Raw genomic sequence first — 23,185 nt, 5'->3', positions numbered from 1 at the left:
ACCTCCCCCCCCCCACCCCAAAGACACCTTCCATCCTGCCCTCCTGGGGTAGGGGTAGGGGTGGGGGTGGTTGGGGGGGCTAAAATTTCAGCCTAATTTTCCCGAGGTGATGGGCAGATGACTTGCTACAATGTCTCTGTCCTTTTTTTTTGGCTCCTCCCTCTCTCTGAGGAAACATTATGTCTGACTTTGTCTTTCCCCTCAATTCACTCAGCCTCTGCCCCCAGCTTCTAGGTGAGGATTAGGAACACCGTGCGCTTGAGAAAGCTGCAGCTGCAAAAACCATGACTAACTACTCGATGATGCAGCACATCAATGCACTGCAGCACAACATCAGCAGAGCAGCATGAGTGTCAATCTTCTTTATTGTTATTTTCAGCACATCCAGCTCAAAAGAGACTGATAAGAGGGCTCCATGCCCTCTCCATGATATTCGGACTTACCTGTATTTAATTGGGTAACAGTCTGATTCTCACTATTGCGGATGCTCACTGTAACATTCCTAGAAGACTGCAGGTAAAGGGAGCTGTCCTATAATATAAGCAATATCAGAAAAAAAATATTGTTAGGAATATTCCTTTGAGGATTAGTCTTCATGGCTATTATTGGGCCAGTCGTGTTGTTTATGCTAAACAAGGAATAAGTCAAGGTAAGGGATGGAATTTAATGCCCTCCCCCATGGCGAGTTTGGTGGTGGGTGGCATTTAATCAGGCAGAAGGGTGCCGAGTGGTGACACTGCCACCTTCCCACCACTACCCTGAATAAGTCCATGGCAAGAAGGCCTGTGGACAGCCTTTCCGCCGCATTGTCAATTGAGGCCCCTGAGTGGACAATTAATGCTCACTCAAGGGCCTCACCCTGCTACTGTTGGTATCAACCCAGCAGCGGGCAGGGGGACTTGCTATCTGGTGAGCACGACAAACAAACATGTATGGGGTTGCTCATGGGCTCATTCAAAGGCACTCAGTGCTTGGCTGAGGGACCCAGCAACGGAAAGGAATACCTGCAGATAGCCCACCCCCTCTGTTCTTGCTGCCACCACCACCCGAAGCCAACACCCCCACACTGCACCCCCACCTCCCCCCCGCCCCCCGCCAAAATCACTCATCTGTGGCCTGGGATCCAGCATGATCCTGGGCCTCAGATGGTTGTACTGGCAGCATTGTTGTTGCCGCTCAATGGCACTTTTGGTCTCTGATTGGTCGGCAGCTCTTGGTGGGCAGGACTTCTGCCCCTGGGTCCTTGATCCCAGGGGTGGGGGTTGGCGGGGTGGTGTCAGGGAAAGCCTGCCGCTGGCCTGTCAAGTGCCTGAGTGGAAAAAGGTGCAACCATCCTTTCCAGAAGGAGGCAACATGGGGTTCTCACTGGCTTTCCAGCTGGCCGGGACCCCCATCACCTGAACAGGATTCCACACAACATCTCATCACCTTAAAGGATATCCTAGTTCTAGGAGCAACCACTAGCTGCCATGTTTGAGCAATTAACAATCATTGTATCACAGAAGTAACATCAGAAAAAAATGCACAGCGATGTTCCGATGTACAAATCTGAGCATTGAACAAACAGAGAAATTAGCTGTATTAGATAAATGGAAAAGAAAAGCAGGGCATTAAAGAGATTGATCTTCATGGAAAATTATCTGGCAAACCTCTTAATTGTTTCTGGAGACAGAAACACCAATCGATGCACTGAAATTGTTCAGTGAATTTTTTACCATTTTGCAGTGTGCGTAAGCTAATAAGGAACATATCTGAGACATATCTTGCTCTAAAGACAGTGTCCCTCATTTTGAAACTTCATGGGAACAAGGACTGGTCTTTAACCTTGATATTTTCTAATATCTACTTCATAAAAATGTTCTTAGTAGTACACAATACTTTCCTCTGATGTCAGCTAGGCCAGCCGATTTAAAGTGGGATTAAATATCATTGATACTTTCTTTGGCTAATTAATAACTTGGAATACTTGCCATGTTTGTTTCATTAAAGGATAACAACACAGTAACACTATGTGATATGCTTTATCCAATATCTGTTCCATAGGATTTAGTATTGTTGGCTCCTATACTTAGTAATAATTTATAGTTGAAGAGCACTTCTATTTACACAAAGGTAAACCCTTGTAACTGTAAGTCATATCTGTGTTGCCACACAGACTGACATTTAAAATAAAAAGCCATAGCTCATTATTATAATAAGAAAACATTTCCAGCAACCTGTGGAAAAGGCATTGCTTGCTTGGTCTGTCCAAAGATCGACCATGTGAAAACAAACAGTGAATCACATGCTGCAAGAATCTGATGTCAATGGGACACATCTCCTTTAACTCCTGGTGGTGAAACATACATTTCCTGGCCTCCATGAGGAACATTATGGGCAGAATTTTCCCATTGGCGCGCGAGGGCAGGCCCCGCGCGCCCACGCGTAAAATGACGCGCGGTGACGTCAGGCGAGCAGCCCGATCTCACCGCGCACCATCGCAATATTTGGGAAGGCAGGTGCACTATAAGTTCGGATTCGCGCCCACCATCAAATAAAGGGCCAGTTAAGGCCCTTGAGGCAGCAATTGATTTTGATTTCTCGCAGCCCGTGTGATCTTCAGGACGTCACATGGGCGCAACGGACAGGTGGGTGGGAGACATTTGTATAAACCTCATCCACGGGCGGGATAAGAGGGGTGAGTGGGGTTGTGAATGTGATGTTTGAGGTATTTAAGTGTGAAAGTAACTTATACTTGCCTGTGTGAGCAGGAAGACTTCAAAACTCGTACCAGCTACTAGGACAGGAGGAAAAGCTTTGCTCAAGACTCTACAGTAAAGATCATTTCTGGGGCCTGCAGCTTTCAGGAAGCCTCCCCTTAGCCTGGGAATAGGAATTGTGCTCTCCACTTGAGGCACCTCCTCTGAGGAAGAAGGGAGGGCCAGAAGGGGGAGGAGGCCAGGAGTCCACATTCAGCCTCCAGGGGAGCCACCTTTGGGAGGAGAGGCACAGGCACAAGGGGCGCAGGGCCAACAGGAAGTCCAAGGCGGAGGGGGCTGCAGAAGACGCTAATATCCTGCTGCCAGGGTATACAGGCGGCAAAGCAACTACTTCAATATGTCTGAGGTCCAGTACCGAAGGTGGCTCTGTCTCTCAAGGGAGACAGTCACCTCTACCTGTCAGATGATAGGCCCTGAGATCTCCGCAAGCTGTGTGGTGGGCACCCCATGCCAGTGACTCTAAAGGTCACAGCTGCCCTCAACTTCTATGCCTCCGGCTCTTTCTAGGAGTCGGTGGGTGATTTCTGCAGAGTCTCCCAATCAGCTTGTGTCACACTTGTGTCAAGCAGGTGACAGATGCTCTGTTCAGGTGTGCATTGACTTTCATCCACGACCACTGGGATGATACCAGTCAGACAGAGCGAGCCAGAGGCTTCACAGCAATTGCTGGCTTCCCCTGCATCCAGGGTGCAATAGGCTGTACACATGTAGCCATCAAGGCACCAGCAGTGAGCCCAGTGCCTTTGTCAACAGGAAGAGCTTCCACTCCATGAACGTGCAGATAGTGTGTGATCACAAGCTGCAGATTCTGCAAGTCTGCGCAAGGTACCCAGGCAGCTCCCACAATGCTTACATACTCAGACACTCCCAGGTGCCGGGGCTCTTCAGTGCTCCAGCCCGGCTGGATGGATGGCTGCTGGGTAACAAGGGCTATCCCCTCGAAAGGTGGCTCATGACGCCTCTCCACCATCCAAGAACAGAGGCTGAGCAGCGGTACAATAGGAGCCAGGGCACCACAAGGGCTGTGGTGGAGAGAAGCATTGGTCTTCTCAAGATGTGCTTCCGATGCCTGGACCACTCAGAAGGCGCACTCCAATACCCCCCAGATCGTGTGTCGCTGATAGTGGTTGCATGCTGCGCTCTCCACAATCTGGCGCTGGAAAGGGGGAACTCAGTGGACGAGGAAGACATAGACGCAGTTGCTCCGGATGCACACGATGAGTCCAGCAGTGAGTCCGAGGATGAGCATGCACAGGAGAACGCTGAGAGGGTAGACGCTGACCCGGGCATACTCCAGGGATGCAGGGACACCTGGGAGGCTTTAATCCAAAGAGCCTTCAGCTGGCACATCACAGATAGACCTTCAACACACGCCAAGGCTGCAGGCTCCACACTCGATACGTGAGTGCTAAATCTCCCTGGATACTAACATTAACTAAGGCCCTTGTCAATAAAGCTCAATGTTAAACAACTCACTCATAACATCATGGCTTCCGATACACATGCAGAAGTAAGGAATCACCCTGAGGCACGGAAACATGTCAAAATTTATTGAGTGAACAAATGTAACTTCATAAAGCAAAACAAAAACAGTATTGGACATCACACCAAGTCTTCCAGAAAGTACTGTGGGCCAACATAAAAGCACCAATGAGAAACCTGTGGTGTGCCTAAGGTGCCTTAAATTTATGCTTATGGATGCTATGTCTAGGCGCTGTCCCCTCGCTGGCACTGGCATCTGAGACAGCCTGCTCACTGTGCTGTCCTGTTGGCCTCGATGACCTTGGTGGATGCCCTCTGGCCCGTGGAGCCTGTGCTGGTCCCGCCTGGGAGGGAGTGGCCAGTTCCACAGCTGGCTTTTCCTCAGTCGCCGTAGCATCATCGGATGCCACGGTCACTGTCAGAGGGGCAGAGGAGCTGCTGCCCTCATCCGGAGCGCCCTGAGAGGAGCCCGCAGAGATGACAGGCAGCTGTTGCGCCGATGTGAGGTCACTTCGGACCTCCCTGCTCACCGTGGATGGATGGGCACCGAGCTGGGAAACTTGGTGCCCAAACCATCTCCCACACTGGCTCTGACCAGCTGTGGCCAATGCTGCTGTGAGGGCTTGCTGGTCTGATCGCAACCCCAGGAGGACTTGATCGTCCCACGTACTCTGCTGCACTTGCAGCTTTTGCTGCCTCATGGCCGACTCCAGAGGCGCATCATCAGCCACAGACCGAGCATGTGCCTGGTCCCCTGCAGACCTCCGACTGCTGGCGCCCTGGGCACTCACTGTCTCTGCCCGCATCTCTAGCGAGTGTGAAGTGCCCTCACCGCCGTGCCCCGGGACACTAGCTGAAGATTTAATTCCCACCGAGGGGCTAGTATCTGCGCTGGTGCCTGCCTGGCTGAGATGGTGTGACGTTGGTGAGCGCATTTGCTCGAGGGCTTCAGGGGTGAGGGGTGGGCCCTCTGCCTCCTCCTCCTGGCCCTGCTCCGGAGATGCAGAGTTGCCATGTGGGGTTTGGGGGATAGGGTGACGGTTGCACTAATTGACTTGAGACAACATGATACTCACCCTTCCCGAACACAGGAGATCATTGAATCTTTTGCGGCACTTCTGCCATGTGCGCCGCACCACATCATGGGAGCTGCCACACTCCGCCACCCTGCCACCTCCTCCAGGAGGGCAGCTAGGTACTCAACGGAAAAATGAGGGGCACACTGCACCACTGGCCTACCCTCCAGCCTAGCCTGCCCTGATGGCCTACCCTCCGGCCTAGCCTGCCCTGATGGCCTACCCTCCAGCCTAACCTGCCCTGATGGCCTACCTTCCGGCCTAGCCTGCCCTGATGGCCTACCTTCGGCCTGGCCTGCCTCAATGGCCTGCCCTCCGGACTTGCGTCACGAACATTGCCCCCCTCTGCTGAGCCCTTCTCCCAGCCATTGTGAGCAGCCTTTCATTTATTCAGGCCACTGGTCGCCATTAGACCCAGCAGCCTGAGCGTGCTCACCACCGCCCGCCCACTCCCACTATGCATGAGAGTCGTGAAATTCGCTGGGCCCGCCCGCGTAACATGGCAGTGCGGACCCGATCACAGGTGGCGATCGGGTCTGCACCTCCCCATGCTCGCTCCAGCACGGCCTGCCCGACACGGGGAAAATTCTCCCCTAAAAGGTAATAATCTCTGGATTACTACCTGAGCCACGAGCTAATTGGCATAGGGTCAATAAGATTAAAGAAGTAAGTGTGTGGCACAAAGATTGTTGTGGGAGAAATGGGTTTGAATTCATGGGACATTGGCACCAGTACTGGGGAAAGAAGGAGCTATTCCATTTGGATGGGCTCCACTTGAATCAGGCTGGGACCAGTGTCCTGGAGAATCGCATAACTAGGGGTGTAGATAGGGCTTTAAACTAAATAGTGGGGGGGAGGGTTCAGTTGCATGGAAATATAAAAAATCAAAGTTTAAGGAGAGGGTAAGAGTGAACGTTAGTGACGAGGCTGATTGTTACTAAAAAGTGAAAGGAGGGGGCAGAGTGTGTGAATACCATATTGCACCAAAGAATCATATAAGAATAGGGGAAATTGACAATAGGGCAAACTTAAAGGCTTTGTATCTGAATGCACGTAGCATTTGGAATAAAACTAATGAGTTAACAGCGCAAATAGAGATAAGATAGATTTGGTGGCAATTACTGAGACATGGTTACAGGGAGAACAGGTTTGGGAGTTGAATATCCAAGGGTACTCAGTGTTTCGGAAGTATAGGCAGGAACGAAAAGGAACTGGTGTAACTTTGTTAGTAAAGGAAGAGATCAGTGCTATAGCGTGGAATGATATAGGCACTGGAGGGCAAGGCGTAGAGTCAGTCTGGGTAAAAATAAGAAAAAGCAAGGGAAAGATATCCCTGGTGGGAGTAATCTATAGGTCTCCAAACAGTAGTTCAGCAGTAGGGCACAGTATTAACCAGGAAATACTGGGAGCTTGTAAGAAAGGCATGGCAATAATCATGGATGATTTTAACATGCATATCGACAGGACCAATCAAATTGGCAAGGGTAGCCTCAAGGGAGAGTTCATAGAGTATATTAAAGATTATTTCTTGGAGCAATATGTTGTGGAACCAACCAGGGAGCAGGCTATTCTGGATTTGATTTTGTGTAATGAGATGGGATTAATTAATTATCTCATAGTAAAGGATCCTCGAGGGAAAAGTGATCATAGCATGCTAGAATTTCAAGTTCAGTTTGAGAGCGAGAAACTTGGGGCTGAATTTTTCTGTCGGCGAGCTGGGGGCGGGGCCCACTCGCCGACACGAAAATGATGCGGGATAACATCGGGGGGGAACCCCCGACGTCTTCCTGCCCCAGTTAAATCTTCAGGAAGGCGGGGGGACAGCTGTCCACCCGCTGACCTGTCAATGGCCAATTGAGGACATTGACAGGATAGTTAAAACAATTAAAGGCCCTGCCCACCCAACCTTAAGGTTGGCGGGCAGGCCAGGAGCCCCAGCGGGCTTCTGAAAAAACATGAAACCTCATCCACTGGCGGGATGAGGTTTCATGTTGGTTTTTAAAAAGTTTAATAAAGTTTTTGTGCACTTTATTAACATGTCCCATCTCATGTGACATTGTCACATGAGGGGGGACATGTTAATAATTTTTTCTATTTTTCTATTTTTAGAGTTTCAAAAACTTTCAGCAATCTCCCTGAGGCAGCACTTAGTCTCAGGGAGATGTTCACTCTTTTGCGCGCATGCGCGAAAGAGCGCACTCTTGCATTTGGGGAATCCCCCCTGCTCGCACAGGAAGAGCATAGCGCTTCCCGTCAGTGGTCATGCTGGGTGAGCCTTAATTGGCCCGCCCACGTAAAATGGCGGCGGGGCCTGTTTCGGTGGCGGCGACTGGCTACCCGCCCGCTGCCAAGTCAATTGGGCCCGCCCACCCATCAAGGGCAAAATTCAGCCCTTGAGTCCCACACTAGTGTTCTGGAGTTAAACAAAGGTAACTACATAGGCATGAAGGCAGATTTGGCCCTAGTGGACTGGGCAGGAAGACTACAAGGTGGGACAGTTGATGAACAGTGACAGATATTTAAGGAGATATTCAATTCCTCCCAAGTAAAATATATTCCAAAGAGGAAGAAAGATGGTAAGAGGGGGCAAAAGTATCCATGGCTAAGCAAGGAAGTTAAAGACAACATAAAGGCAAAAACTAAGGCATACCTAATTGCAAAGGTCAGTGGCAGGCTGGAAGATTGAGAAACTTTTAAAGATCAACAAAGGGTTACTAAAAAAAATAATAAAAAGAGCAAAGGTAAATTATGAAAGAAAACTAGCACAAAATGCAAAAATTAATAGCAAAAGCTTCTACAAGTATATAAAAGGAAAGAGAGTAGGTAAAGTGAATGTTGGTCCCTTGGAGGACGAGACTGGGGAGTTAATAGTGGGGAATGCAGAAATGGCAGAGATGCTTAATCAATATTTTGCCTCAGTTTTCACGCTGGAGGACACTAGTACCACCCCAATAGTAACAGGTAGAGCAGAGGATATAGAGAAGGAGGAACTTAGAACAATCACCATCACTAGAGAAAAAGTACTGAGCAAACTATTGGGATTAAAGGGTGACAAGTCCCCAGGACCGGATGGCCTACATCCCAGGGCCTTGAAGGAAGTGGCAGCAGAGATAGTGGATGCATTGGCTATAATATTCCAAAATTCCCTGGATTCTGGAAAGGTTCCAGTGGATTGGAAAAATGCTAATATAACACCCTTATTCAAAAAGGGCGGGGGGGGTGGGCAGAAAGTAGGGAACTATAGACCAGTTAGTTTAACGTCTTCCATTGGGAAATTGTTGGAATCCATTATTAAGGAAATAGTAATGGGGCACTTGGAAAGTCAAAATGAAATCCATCAGAGTCAGCATGGTTTTATGAAGAGCAAATTGTGTTTAACTAATTTGCTAGAGTTCTTTGAAGATGTGACCAAGCAAAGTGGATAATGGGGATCCTGTAGGTGTAGTATATCTGGACTTCCAGAAGGCCTTTGATAAGGTGCTGCACAAAAGATTAATACACAAGATAAGATCACACGGAGTTAGGGGTAATATATTAGCTTGGATAGAGGATTGGCAAGCCAACAGAAAGCAGAGAGTCGGGATAAATGGGTCTTTTTCTGGATGGCAAGCTGTATCTAGTGGGGTGCCACAGGGTTTGGTCCTTGGGCCTCAACTATTTACAATCTATATCAATGATTTGGAATCAGGGATAGAAGGTACTATAGCTAAATTTGCAGATGGCAACAAAATAGATGGGAAAGTAAGTTGCAATGAAGAAATAACAAATTTACAAATGGATATGGACAGGTTAGGTGAATGAGCCAAAATTTGGCAGATGGAGTTTAACGTGGATAAGTGTGAGGTTATCCATTTTGGTCAGAAGAATAAAAAGGTGACTTATTATTTAAATGGAGAGAAACTTCAGAATGCTTCAGTGCAGAGGGATCTGGGTGTCCTCATGCATGAATCGCTGAAAGCTAGTATGCAGGTACAGCAGGTAATAAGGAAGGCAAATGAAATTTTAGTATTTATTGCTATAGGAATAGAGTATAAAAATAGGGAAGTGTTGTTGCAACTGTACAAGGCATTGGTGAGACTGCACCTGGAGCACTGTGCATAGTTTTGGCCCCCTTACTTGAGGAAGGATGTAGTTGCATTGGAGGCGGTTCAGAGGAGGTTCACTAGTTTGATTCCAGAGATGCAGGGCTTGTCTTATGAGGAGAGATTGAGCAGTTTAGGCCTATACTCGCTAGAGTTTAGAAGGATGAGAGGAGATCTAATTGAGGTACATAAGATGCTAAAGGGGATAGACAAAGTAGACGTGGAGCAGATGTTTTCCCTTGTGGGGCATTCTAGAACAAGAGGCCATAGTTTTAGGCTAAGGGGTGGTAGATTTAAATCAGAGATGAGGAGGAATTACTTTTCTCAAAGGGTCGTGAATGTGTGGAATCCACTACCTCAGAGTGCAGTGGATGCCGGGACGCTGAATAAATTTAAGGAGGAGGTAGACAGATTTTTAATTAGTAATGGGTTGAAAGGTTATGGAGAGAGGGTGGGAAATTGGAGTTGAGGCCGAAATGAGATCAGCCATGATCGTATTGAATGGCGGGTCAGGCTCGAGGGGCTGAATTGCTTCCTCCCGCTCCTAGTTATTATGTTCTTATGTTCTTAAAATTTTCAATTAAGTGTTATTATGGAATATCCTCTTAGAATTTTTTCAAAAGTTAAAAAGGCATTAAAGAGTTAGTATTAACCTTTGCCATGAAGTGTGCAGTTAAAGTCTACTGTCAAGAGATTTGATAAGCTACTTTAGCTATTGGTTCACCATTTAAATGAAGGTGATGGTGGTGTTTGGTTAATGGCAATTTTAAAAACACAGTAAGGGAAAATGGAAAAAAAATGATGGTTGATATTAAGGGTGATAAACCACGACCCCCTATGTAACATGGGAACTGTTGAAAGAGAAACGAAAATGACCACAAAATGGCCATGTAACTTTAATTATTCTGGAAATTTATCAAAAGGTTCTGTTTGTGACAGGTGTTTCCCATCTCTATTGAACAATGTCAGGAAATTGTCAATACAATTTCTTAGAGACTGGAACCATGTTTCTATTCAATGTCTGCCAAGTTCTATATTAAACAATCATTTCAAACACTAGGGTTATATTTTCCTCCATTTGCTAATTTCAAGAAAAATGGGTCTGAAGCAGGAACATTTCCTTATACTAAAGCCGACTATTTTACTAAAATTAGTGAATAAAGGAAATGCGCCCCAATGTCTTAATAATCATTGCAAGGCTGGTCTATAATTTTATTTCAAGGCTTAATGACACAATGAGCATTTAAATCAGCAACTTAATGAAGAAACTGAAGGTACTGTGGCTTTTACTGGTGCTTAGCAATGAACTATTTGGTTGTTCTGACAGAATAATTCCATATATTTTGACCCCTACTCTGCTCTTCTGTTCATCGCCTTCCAACGAACTGTCCCACAGGCATTGGCAGGATTTCAATACTTCTGCTAAAAATGTCCCATCTTTATGCACGAGCCTAAACAGTGTGTATCTGGTCATAAAGCTAAGAAAAGCAAGACAATCTAGGTCAATCCTATCAATATCTACATGTGTACACTTTCTCAGTAATAGCAATCAAAAGGAGGAATGTTAGCTGCCTTTCACCCTTCCTACCTGGGAACTAAAGGTGTTCCACCACTCTCCTAAGAGAGCCCTGCTAACAATACAGAGTAACATGCAGTCTGTTACGAATGCCAGACTCATCTTAAAGTTGAAAGCGGAGGTCGGAATGTGCAAATCCCGACAGATCTTGGAGTTTCCACGCATGCGCAGATCTGCACTTTTAAGTTCTTTGGGCCCATCGCACCTGTACATAAAGGAAAACAGCTTGAAAACCCAGGCCATGTGACTGGGAGCGGAGTGCCATTGAAGATAAGAGTCCCAGGCAGGGGACAGGGAGAGGGGATAGAGAGAGGTCCCAAAAGAAGAATCCCAGACAGGAGACAGGGACAGGTCCCAGTTAACGCGAAAATCAGGAAAAGGGCTGCAGTTAGCAGACTTTAGCCTTGATCATCGAAGAGGGTTCAGGAGAACCCCTGAAGATTTAAGAAGGCAGCAGGAGGTTGGTGACTCCATGCTGCAGGCTGCTGGGGCAAAGCTACCCCTTTGAAGCAGTAATGTTCTGCTTGGCACGGCCAAAGAGCTGAAGTTGTAATTGTGAGTTGGTGCTTGAGTGCAGATTCAGGAATTCAGGGGAGCAGAATCTCAGGAGGCAAGATTGAAACCTTGCAAGGGGGCCGTCGTTGATGCCGTCTGAGTTGGACCGACATTTAGGAAGAATTTCCAGGTTAGATCTTCGCAGGTGAAGACTGGAATCTGTATGAGAGAGACAGAGTTTCAGTGAGATTGGTTGACTCACAGGGCTACTGACATCTGGGAGGGTTTTTGAGAAATCCCTGGACTTTATCTTGGTCACATGTGTCATTTATTATGCAGTGTGGTGGGTTCAACCACAGTTTACCTGTTAATTCACATGTACCTCATATTAACCCTGAATGTTAGAACATAAGATAGGCATTGTAAATTATTTTATATTTCTGACCTTGTATCATAAAGCTTATTTTTGTTTGTTCAAAACCTGTGGAATCCTGTGGCTTTGTTCACTGAGTAAGTGTCCTCAATCTCAAAGTTTGTCTATTTTAAACAAAATGTAATTGGTTCCTAACCGATTCTTACCAAAACCTTGGAGGCCTGGTCAAGGATCATAATAAGTCAAACCTGGGACAAATGGGAAAAAGTTAAAATTAAAACTGCTTTATCTGAAAGCAAGAAGCATTCATAATAAAATAGACAAATTAATGGTGTGAATAGATAAATGAATTTGATCTAATAGCCGTTACAGAGTTGTGGTTGCATGGTGATCAAAGGGTTAGGAACTAAATATTCCAGGGTACTTGATGTTCTGAAAGAAGAGAGAAAATGGAAAAGGAGGAGGGGCAGCCCTGATAATAAACATTAACATAAGGGCATAATGACCACCTCTGTCATTCCTCCAAACCAATCATTGAAATGTATCAACTTTTTAATGGCAAAATCACTTACATGTCAAGAAGTGACTGTAGCTAGAAATGTTCTGTATCACAAGACGACACTGAGCAATGTGAACAATGTTGCCTTGATAAGAATAACATCATAATGTCCTTTTGGCAATGAGAGCACAATTGCCTTCCAGGTCAGAATGTTCGGGTTCAAGCTCCACTCCAGAATTCGAACTAATAATATAGAAAGACAGTCCAATGAACGTTGGACTTCTATCTCACTAGAATTTTCCAATTTATTCTCTTGTAATAATATGTTTAAAAATGACAGAGAACATTGAGAAACCTGAAAACCAATTTGTATAAGTTAACAGTGCAAGTGAGATTTTACTTTAAACTGAATAGCCATTGAAAGTACAGATTTGCTTTTTGATTCCTGTGCACTGCCTGCATAATTATTTGGGACTGAGCTGCTTGTGTGGTATTCAACTTCTCTTACTCAAACAGTTGCTGTTTCTGACCTCACTATCTGTACAATGCATTAAGTTAAAAGGCTGAAACAGATGGTAAGGCAAAAAATGATTTTGGCCTCATTAGATTCCAACCATATACAAGAAATTTTAATTATCAGCTAGCAACAGATTTAATATATTTCAGCAAGACTTACTCAATGTGGCTAAAGGCAGCTACTAGTACAGTGAGGCCTGTCAATAAGATCAGGATAGACTACATTAATAACTGCGCAAACAAAAGCAGGATATGGAAACAAAGCAGAGCAAATCCAGTAGAATATTACAAACGAGGTATAAGTAGATAAAAACATATAAAGCAACAGAAAACATTGTGTGATTAAGCTGACTAAATGGATATTTTTATTCATTTGCACAAATTTGTTGTTTCTGGATCCCCACTAGTCACAATCCCCAATCAGACAACAATCCCCTTCTCCCTACTCTCTATCTCCTATCTCACAAGGTTACCTCCAACTCCATACAGTCTCATATTTGCTAATTATTTCTTGTGTAAAACCTTATCAAATGCCTTCTGATAGTCCATGCAGACAATATCCATGCATTATGATTCTTCCAGTCTATCCTGAGATAGTTAAACTCATTCAACATTATTGTCACACTGATCTTAGAAATTTCCTTGAACTATCTAAAGAACTGTCTCTATCCCACATCCACTATTCGGGGTTCCATATAAAGCAAAAGGAATTGTTTCATTTCACTTCCAATTTCTTCATTCTATTCTGAATGAATTCTTCCATCCTTTTTCTCTATCTATCCTGAAGGTGTTATATCCAGGATTATTAACCACTCAATGGTATTTAAACTTCAGCCATAGCTCTATTGTATCTTATTCCTCTACGGATATTAATGTTTCTAACTTTCCGATTTTACTTGGCTGCATTGTGCTTTCACATACATATGATTAAACCCTGACTCTTTTTTGCTGGAAAGTTGACCTTTAGTATTTTTCTCAATTTTCCTGCTGGATCCTATATCCTACCCATTCTACAATAATGTTTTTTTTAAAAATATCTAACTGCCTCAGAGCTAGTTTTTTTTCCCCTTTTCTCCATGGATATTATTTTCTCACTATTTATTTTATCAATGCCTTTCACTTCTGGTTTAAATCAGCCCTCTGTTGTGTGCAAATGACTGTCATATTTGTCTGAAATTGGTGACTACCAAAGTAATTTATTGTGTTTCGAGATGTCTCAGAGTTATGAAAGACTTTCCAAACAAGGTTTTCAGAATGTAGGCCACTTTGTGGGGCTGAAATCCATCGAGTGACCTATGTTGATCTTACCATTGATTGGAATATTATTTAGGAGCTCTCACACTTTTCTCTATTCTCTTCTATTCTATTTCAGGCAAAGAGTATGTATTCACTCTTTGAATAATCCTCTCAGCTTTCTATTTCTGGCATGCTACCTATAAATGTTTCTCAGTCTGATATATGGCGTGCTTTATATCTCTAACACAACACACATCTCTGAAATGTAGTGATGAACATCAACACCTATCTCATTTAATTGGGGGTGGGGGCTGGGGGGGCTTCTCTTTGAACCTGTGACTTTGTTCCAGGTGTTATTTTAGCTGGGGCATCTTAAGGCTTCCTCCATACCTTCAACTGTTCTATATCTGCTTTCTTAGAAACCTGCCTACTGACTACCAACAGCTTTATCTTGTGTCGGTACTGAATTCCCATTTGTGAGGGTAGGGTTGAGCTGAAGCTTTCCAGCAGTCTATAACCCAGTCACAGTTGTTTCGTGGTGTAGTGTGACCTGCTAAACGATATAAAGCTGTGATAAAACACATACATTAGTGAGCAGAATCTTCTCGTCATTTTCGGATGAACCAGAAGCTTTACTGCATAGCTTAAGTCTTTGAATGAACTTAGTCCGCTCCTCGGGATTTTCAAAATTAAAAATCTCTGGGGGCACTTAATTGAAATACTGCCATATTTTCCTTGCGCTGTGTTTCGGCTGCAGTCATTCATTAGGTGCAACTTCTATTTTACTCCCATTTAAGCTCATGTAATTAGACCTCTCACATTTAGTCTGAAACCACGGTCTCATGAGACAGAAGACTGCCAATGAGTCAAAGACATTTAGTCCGATTTGTTTCTTTTAGTACAAGCTGGTTAACTGCTATCTTGCAATGCTGTGAGTACTTCCATTCGAACAAAGAAATTAGTGCTATTAAGATAAAGATATTCAACTTCCCAGCAACTCAGTCGAAGGTGGCATGTGAGGTTTCACTGTATAATAAATGGAGAAATCAGTGAATGAGTGTGAAAAACTCCTCCCCCCTCCCCGACAATGTTTTTCATATATTTGTAAAGTCTGTGCCCTTAGAAATTCCCTATTGCCTTGAGGATAAAATATTCCCCCTCTTTTGGGGTCCTGAACCTGCAGTGTAGTTATTGGACATTTTGGTAGTAACACACATTCATTAAGCAATCTATAGTGACTATGAATGTTCCAGGGATTGGACTAAACTTTAATGTCTTTTGTTCTCATTCACTGGAATGTTGTTTTCACTACTGGACACAGCAAATAGTTCCAGCTGTAGATTTTGGGCAGGATGTCTCAACCAATAATCTGGCTAAATTCTTTTGATGGAGTTACTAATAATTTTTTGTCTTGAACTAGTTTTAGAATTCTTTTGCAATACAAGGTTGATGAAAAAGAATAATTTTATTGAAGTTCTAAAATAGCATTAAAGGAGCTTACAGCAGTTCACAGGGTTTGCTATGTGATAGCCTTTATCTGCAGCAGTCAATCTTACATTGATGCATTGATGTCTGATGTAAGATGTCTGTTTAAGCTATTTCTCCAATGGTAGATTCACATTAGAGGGATTTTGCTTCTCACCAATGCTACAATAGTGGAATATCTGCAAACAGAATCCAGTGTTAGGACCCAACCAGAATGGAATATGGTGAGACCCCTTGCTTTCCTTTGGAGTCAGTTCAGTCACTCGCTGAATACACTGAAATATAATATTAACGCTTACTTAAGTAAAATAAGTTTTATATAAAAGAACTTCTATCATGTATTGTGTATTCCTGTTGATGTTAAATAGGGACAGTGATGTTGGTTAATCATTGAGTTCAATAGTTTGTAAAAAGAAAACATGAGCAGCAAATAGCTGTGGCATCCTATGTACGGATTAATTAAATAATGTGTCAACATCTTTTACTGACCTTTGCTTCATCAATAATTAACCACAAAATTGTTTAGTCGTTTACTTCTCACTGTTACAAACGCTCAATTCATGGAGTAATAACTACTAAGTAACTGCTTTTATTTCCAGGATATTCCAATCTGTCAAAGAATATTACAAGTATAATTGCTGTCTCTTAAAGTCAGTCTGTCCGCAACCTTGGTGTCACATCTGATTCCAAGATGAGCTTCTGACCTCAAATTCACACTGTTATAAAACCCCCATTTTATATCAAAAATGGCTTTATTTATTGAGTGGATTGAAACCATAGGATAAGTAAAAAGACTGAACAACAGCATTTCAAATGACTAAACAACAGCTTCTGAGATGGTCAAATATTTGCACAGTTGTACCCTACAAATTTCAAAACCATTAGAACAGAGTAAGGTTGTCTAGTGACAGCCCACCGGAGAAGATCAACTTACTTGAGTGTGAAAGACCCACCTATCTCCTGAACTGTTCCCAAAGCGTTCATACATCACTTGCGAATTCAATTGGGTGTGGAACCAGTCATTAGACTCAATCATTTTGGACAATGAACCCTGGCTGGGAAGGGAAGTCGTCTAGCCATAATCTACTTATTTCTAAATATTGGACTTGGAATCGACATGCTATGACGATACAAAAACAGAATTACCTGGAAAAACTCAGCAGGTCTGGCAGCATCGGCAGAGAAGAAAAGAGTTGACGTTTCGAGTTCTCATGACCCTTCAACAGAACTAAGTAAAATTAGGAGAGGAGTGAAATATAAGCTGGTTTAAGGTGGGGGGGGGGGTGGGGAGTGGGGGGGGGCGGGGGGGGGGGGCGGAGAGAAGTTTGGGGGGGGGTGGTTGTAGGGACAAGCAAGCAGTGATAGGAGCAGATAATCAAAAGATGTCACAGATAAAGGAACAAAGAGGTGTTGAAGGTGGTGATATTATCTAAGAAAATGTGCTAATTAAGAATGGGTGGCAGGACACTCAAGGTACAGCTCTAGTGGGGGTGGGGTGGAAAGACTGACAGGGCATTACAGGTATAGATTTAAAAATAATGGAAATAGGTGGGAAAAGAAAAATCTATATAAATTATTGGAAAAAACAAAAGGGAGGGGGAAGAAACGGAAAGGGGGTGGGGATGGACGAGGGAGTTCAAGATCTAAAGTTGTTGAATTCAATATTCAGCTCGGAAGGCTGTAAAGTGCCTAGTCGGAAGATGAGGTGCTGTTCCTCCAGTTTGCGTTGGGCTTCACTGGAACAATGCAGCAAGCCAAGGACAGACATGTGGGCAAGAGAGCAGGGTGGAGTGTTAAAATGGCAAGCAACAGGGAGGTTTGGGTCTTTCTTGCGGATAAACCGCAGGTGTTCTGCAAAGCGGTCGCCCAGTTTACGTTTGGTCTCTCCAATGTAGAGGAGACCGCATTGGGAGCAACGAGTGCAGTAGACTAAGTTAGGGGAAATGCAAGTGAAATGCTGCTTCACTTGAAAGGAGTGGTTGGGCCCTTGGACGGTGAGGAGAGAGGAAGTGAAGGGGCAGGTGTTGCATCTTCTGCGTGGGCATGGGGAGGTGCCATAGGTGGGGGTTGAGGAGTAGGGGGTGACCACGCCCTCCCCCCCCTCCCCAACTTCTCTCCCCCCCACCTTAAACCACCCTATATTTCACTCCTCTCCTAATTTTACTTAGTTCTGTTGAAGGGTCATGAGGACTCGAAACGTCAACTCTTTTCTTCTCCGTCAATGCTGCCAGACCTGCTGAGTTTTTCCAGGTAATTCTGTTTTTGTTTTGGATTTCCAGCATCCGCAGTAGTTTTTTGTTTTTATGCTATGACGATATTTGGGTAACTGGTCAGTTTATAAGGGGAGACCATGTCATGAGCCAACTGACTCTCTTTGTGTTTTAAAAAATTGCTTCTCTGCAGGGCAGTCTGAAGAAGAAGAGACAGCCTGAGTGTGAGATCAGAAAAACCCCGAGTGGACATTCTCTCTCCCCAGCCATCCTGCAAGCTTGTGCCCTGCTTGTTGTTAACAAGCCACATGCCGCAGTCAGTGTCTTCAAAAGTCAACCTAGCAGTTGCTGACTCCAGAAGAAAAGATATAAATCATCCGTCAACATCATTACATCACCTTGAAGCAGAATCCAGAAAGATCATCAGCTCAGTCTGAAACCATCCAAGTCATCAATCTACAAGATCTTTAAGACCATAAGACATAGGAGCAGAAGTAGGCGATTTGAGTCTGCTCTGCATTCAATGAGATCCTGGCTGATTTGATAACCCTCAAATCCACTTTCCTGCCTTGTCCCTATATCTCGTGATTTCCTTACTGATTAAAAATCTGTTTATCTCAGCCTTGAATATACTTAATGACCCAGCCTCTATAGCCCTCTGTAGTAAAGAGTTCCACAGATTCACCACCCTCTCAGAGAAGAAATTCCTCCCCATCTCTATTTTAAATGGACGACCCATTACTCTGAGATTATGCTCTTTCCCACATGGGGAAACAACCTCTCAGCATCTCCCCTGGCAAGCCCCCTAAGAATCTTATATGTTTCAATAAGGTCGCCTCTCATTCTTCTAAATTCCAATGAGTACAGGCCCAACCTCCTCAACCTCTCTTCATAAGAAAATCCCTCCATACTCGGGATCAACCTAGTGAACCTTCTCTGGACTGCCTCCAATCCAGTATATCTTTCCTTAGATAAGGGGACCAAAATTTTTCAGTATTCTAGGCGTGGTCTAACTAGTGCTTTATATAGTTTTAGCAAGACTGCCCCATTTTTATACCCTATTCCCTTTGAAATAAAGGTCAACATTCCATTTGCCTTCCTTATTACCTGTTGAAGTTGTATGTCAGCTTTTTGGGACTCATGCACAAGGACTTCCAAATCTCTCTGTGGTACAGCCTTCTGCAGTCTTTCTCAATTTAAATAATATTCAGCTCCTTTATTCTTCCTGCCAAAGTGCATAACCTCACATTTTCCCACATCATATTCCATCTGCCAAGTTTTTGCCCACTCACTTAACCTCTCTATATCCCTCTGTGGACTCCTTGTGTCATCCTCACCACTTGCTTTCCCACCTATTTTTGTGTCATCTTCAAACTTGGCGATTGTACATTCACTTCCCTCATCTAAGTCATTAATATACATTGTAAATAATTGAGGCCCCAGCACTAATCCCTGTGGCACTCTACTAGTTACAAGCTGCCATCCTGAAAATGCCCCCCTTATCCCAACTCAATGTCTTCTATTAGTTAGCCAATCATCTATCCATGCTAATATACTACCCCCAACACCATGGGCTCTTATCTTATTAAGTAGCCTTAGTGCGATACCTTATCATTTGGAAATACAAATATATTACAGCTACTGGTTCCCCTTTATCTATACTGCTTGTTACCTCCTCAAAGAATTCTAATAAATTTGTCAGGCATGATTTCCCCTTCATGAAGCCATGCTGACTCTGCTTGATTATATTATGCATTTGTAAATGCTCCGCTATTACATCATTTATAATAGACTCTAACATTTTCCCAATGGCGAATGTTAAGCTAACTGGCCTGTAGTTACCTGTTTTTTTGTCTCTCTCTTTTTGAATAAGCTGTTCTCCAATCCTCTGGGGCTTTTCCAGAATCTAAGCGTTCTTGGAAGATTACTACCAATGCATCCACTATCTCTGTAGCTACTTCCTTTAATATCCTAGGATGCAACCCATCAGGTCCAGGGGATTTATCAGCCTTTAGCCCCATTAGTTTCCCTAGTACTTTTTCTCTAGTGATAATTATTGCATTTATTTCTCCCCCTCTTTTGCCCCTTGATTATTTAGTATTTTTGGAATGCAATTAGTATCTTCTGCCGTGAAGACTGAAGCAAAGTATTTATTCAACTCCTCTGCCATTTCCAGGTTCCTCATTATTATTTTCCCAGCCTCATTCTCTAAGGGGCCTATGTTCACTTTGGCCTCTCTCTTCCCTTTTATATATTTAAAGAAGATCTTACTGTCCATTTTATATTATTTGTTAGTTTACCCTCAGAGTTTATTTTGTCCCTCTTTATTTTTTGGTCATCTTTTGTTGGTTTTTAAAACTTCCCCCATCCTCTGGCTTACCACTAACCTTTACCACATTGTATGTTTTTTCCTTCAATTTGATACTGTCCTTAACTCCCTTGGTTAACCATGGTTGGTTTATCCCCTTCCTTGAATCCTTCTTCCTCACTGGGATATACCTTTGCTGAGAGTCATGAACTATTTTCTTAAATGTCTGCTATTGTTCATCAACCATCTTTTCTGCTAAACTCCTTTCCCAGTCCACTCCAGCCAATTCTGCCCTCATTCCACTGTAATTACCCTTATTTAAGTTTAGCACAGTTATTTCCGACCCAAGTTTCTCACTCTCAAACTGAATGCTAAATTCTACCATATTATGGTCACTGTTTCCTAGGGGATCCTTTACTCTGAGATCATTTATTAAACCTGCCTCATTACACACTACCAGGTCCAAAATAGCCTGATCCCTGGTTGGATTCACAACATATTGTTCTAGGAAACTGCCCCAAATACACTCTATGAATTCTTGCTCATGTCTACCTCTGCCAATTTGATTTTCCCAATGAAGATTAAAGTCACCCATGATTAATGTACTGCCTTTTTTACATGACCTCATTACCTCATGATTTATTCTCTGTCGTACAGTATAGTTACTGTCAGGGGAGCCTATAGACTACTCCCACCAGTGTCTTCTTCCCCTTGTTATTCCTTACCTCCACCCATATGGATTCTACATCTTCCGCTCCAAGATCCTTTCTTGCTATCGTACTTATTCCATCTTGCACTAACAGAGCTTCACCACCACCCTTCCCTTCCTGCCCTTTGAAAAAGTCACATACCCCTGAATATTCAGTTCCCAGTTTTGATCTCCTTGTAACCACATCTCTGTAATGGCTATAACATCATATCTATTAACCTCTGTTTGTGCCGTTAATTCATTTATTTTGTTCCAAATACTATGTGCATTTAAGTAAAGAGCCATTAATTTTGCCTTTTTACCATTTGTTCTCCTCTTTGACCTTATTTGCTGCATTTTTTTATGTTTGTACATTCTGTCCCTTCCTGTCACACTTTGGGCATCGTTACCTAAATAGCTGCCCTGCAAGGCTGCCATATCCTTTTGCTTTGTAAGCCTATGTATCCCCTTTCCAGAATCCTCTCCCCTCTATTTATTTCTAAGCCTCCTCTACAGCCCTAGTTATTTGGTTCACCAGAACACTGGTCCCATCATGGTTCAAGTGAAGCCCGTCTCACTGGAACAGCTCTCTTCTACCCCAATACTGGTGCCAGTGCCCCATGAACTGAAACCCATTCCTCTCACAACAGTCTCTGAACCATGCATTTAACTCATTGACTTTATTTACCCTATGCCAGTTTGCCCGTGGCTCAGGTAGCAATCCCAAGATTATTACCTTGGAGGTTCTGCTTTTTAATTTAGCTCCTAACTGTTCAAATTCTTTCAGCAGAACCTCCTTTCTAGTCCTATCAATGTCGTTGGTACCAACATGGACAATGACAACTGGATCCCTCCCCTCCCACTCCAAGTTCCTCTCTAGCCTTGAGGAGATGTCCTTAACCCTGGCACTGGCCAGGCAACACAGCCTTCGGGACTCACGCTCATGGCTGCAGAGAACAGTATCTATCTCCCTAATTATACTGTCTACTACCACTACTAAGCTCCCATTGCTCCCTCCACTTGAATGGCTCCCTGTACCATGGTGCCGTGGTCAGTTTGCTCATCCTCCCTTTAGTCTCTGCTCTCATCCACACAGCTTGCAAGAGCCTTGCAACTGTTAGACAGTTGCAGGGGCCGAGGCTCCTTGAACACTATCCCCTGAGCCCCCATACCTGCTTCACCTGCAGTCACACCCTCCTGTCCCTGATCACAGACCAAATTTGAATTACCTAGGGCAGAATTTTTCTGTCGGCGAGCAGGGGGCGGGGCTCGCTCGCCGATGTGTAAAATGAAGCAGTATGATGTCGGGCAGAACCCCCGACGTCATCCCGCCCTATTTAAATTTTCAGGAAGGCGGGGGCGCAGCAAAATCAGTTGAGGGTCCGCCGACCTGTCAATGGCCAATTGAGGTCATTGACAGGATCATTTAAACAATTAAAGGACCTGCCTGTCCAACCTTAAGGTTGGCAGGCAGGCCAGGAGCCCCGGCGGCAAATAGAGAAAACATGAAACCTCATCCAGCGGCGGGATGAGGTTTCATGCAGGGTTTTAAAAATTTAAATAAAGTTATTCTGTAAATTATGAACATGTCCCATCTCATGTGACATTGTCACATGAGGGGTACATGTTAGGGAATTTTTTTTTCTATTTTTAATATTTTTTAAAGTGGAAGTGATCTCCCTGAGGCTGCACTTAGCTTCAGGGAGATGTGCGCTCTTTCCCGCGCATGTGCGAAAGAGCGCACTCTCACTTTTAGGGAATCCCCCCCGCCCGCACAGGAAGCGCATAGCGCTTCCCGCCGGATGTCATGCTGGGCGGGCCATGTAAAATGGCGGTGCGGCCCACTTCACTGGCGGGGATTGGCTCCCTGCCCGCTTGACAGGCAGAAAATTCTGCCCCTAATGTGAGATATGCAACTGACTTTGTTTAGATTCTTAACCCATTTAACTGACCCTTCCACTTTGTCACTTACTCCTTTGATTGTGTGAACTCTTGAATGCATGTGTGGATGAAAGTTGGAGCATTTTTATTATTTTGTTTAGATTTGGTGTTAAGTACAATAAATACAATTCCTTTTCTTTTAAAAACTTACAAGTAAACCTGTCTGGGTGTGTCTTTTATCGTCACAGCACTTAAACAGTTAAACACTCACTAAATTGCCACCCAAATTCTTGAAAGACCACCTACTGTGGTGAACCAAAGAGTGGAAAACAAGGGGAACCATTCTACCACTTCTCACCTGTCCATAACAACATCATTGCTAAGACTGTCTACTTCCACATCTGAACATCGTTTGACTTTGACATTGTCTCTGCTCATCTACTGAAACCTTAATCCATGCCTTAGTTTCCATTTGACCTGATTATTCCAAAGCACTCCTGGCTGCTCTCCCACATTCTA

General features: G+C 44.1%; 1 protein-coding gene across 2 annotated transcripts in view; it reads right to left on the bottom strand.

Moving 5' to 3' along the window:
- The window catches only part of sgcd (sarcoglycan, delta (dystrophin-associated glycoprotein)), a 235,051-nt gene that overhangs the window by 78,243 nt on the left and 133,623 nt on the right, over positions 1 to 23,185 (bottom strand). For both annotated transcript variants that reach the window (XM_078551046.1, XM_078551045.1), the window contains exon 4: positions 444 to 531. In XM_078551046.1, coding sequence (XP_078407172.1) covers positions 444 to 531 — 88 coding nt within the window. The remainder of the gene's footprint in view (positions 1 to 443; positions 532 to 23,185) is intronic.

The sequence above is a fragment of the Cetorhinus maximus genome, chromosome 10 (genome assembly GCF_964194155.1).
Source record: "Cetorhinus maximus chromosome 10, sCetMax3.hap1.1, whole genome shotgun sequence".
In the NCBI taxonomy this organism is placed as follows: domain Eukaryota; kingdom Metazoa; phylum Chordata; class Chondrichthyes; order Lamniformes; family Cetorhinidae; genus Cetorhinus; species Cetorhinus maximus.
This window is presented reverse-complemented; position numbering and strand designations above follow the sequence as displayed.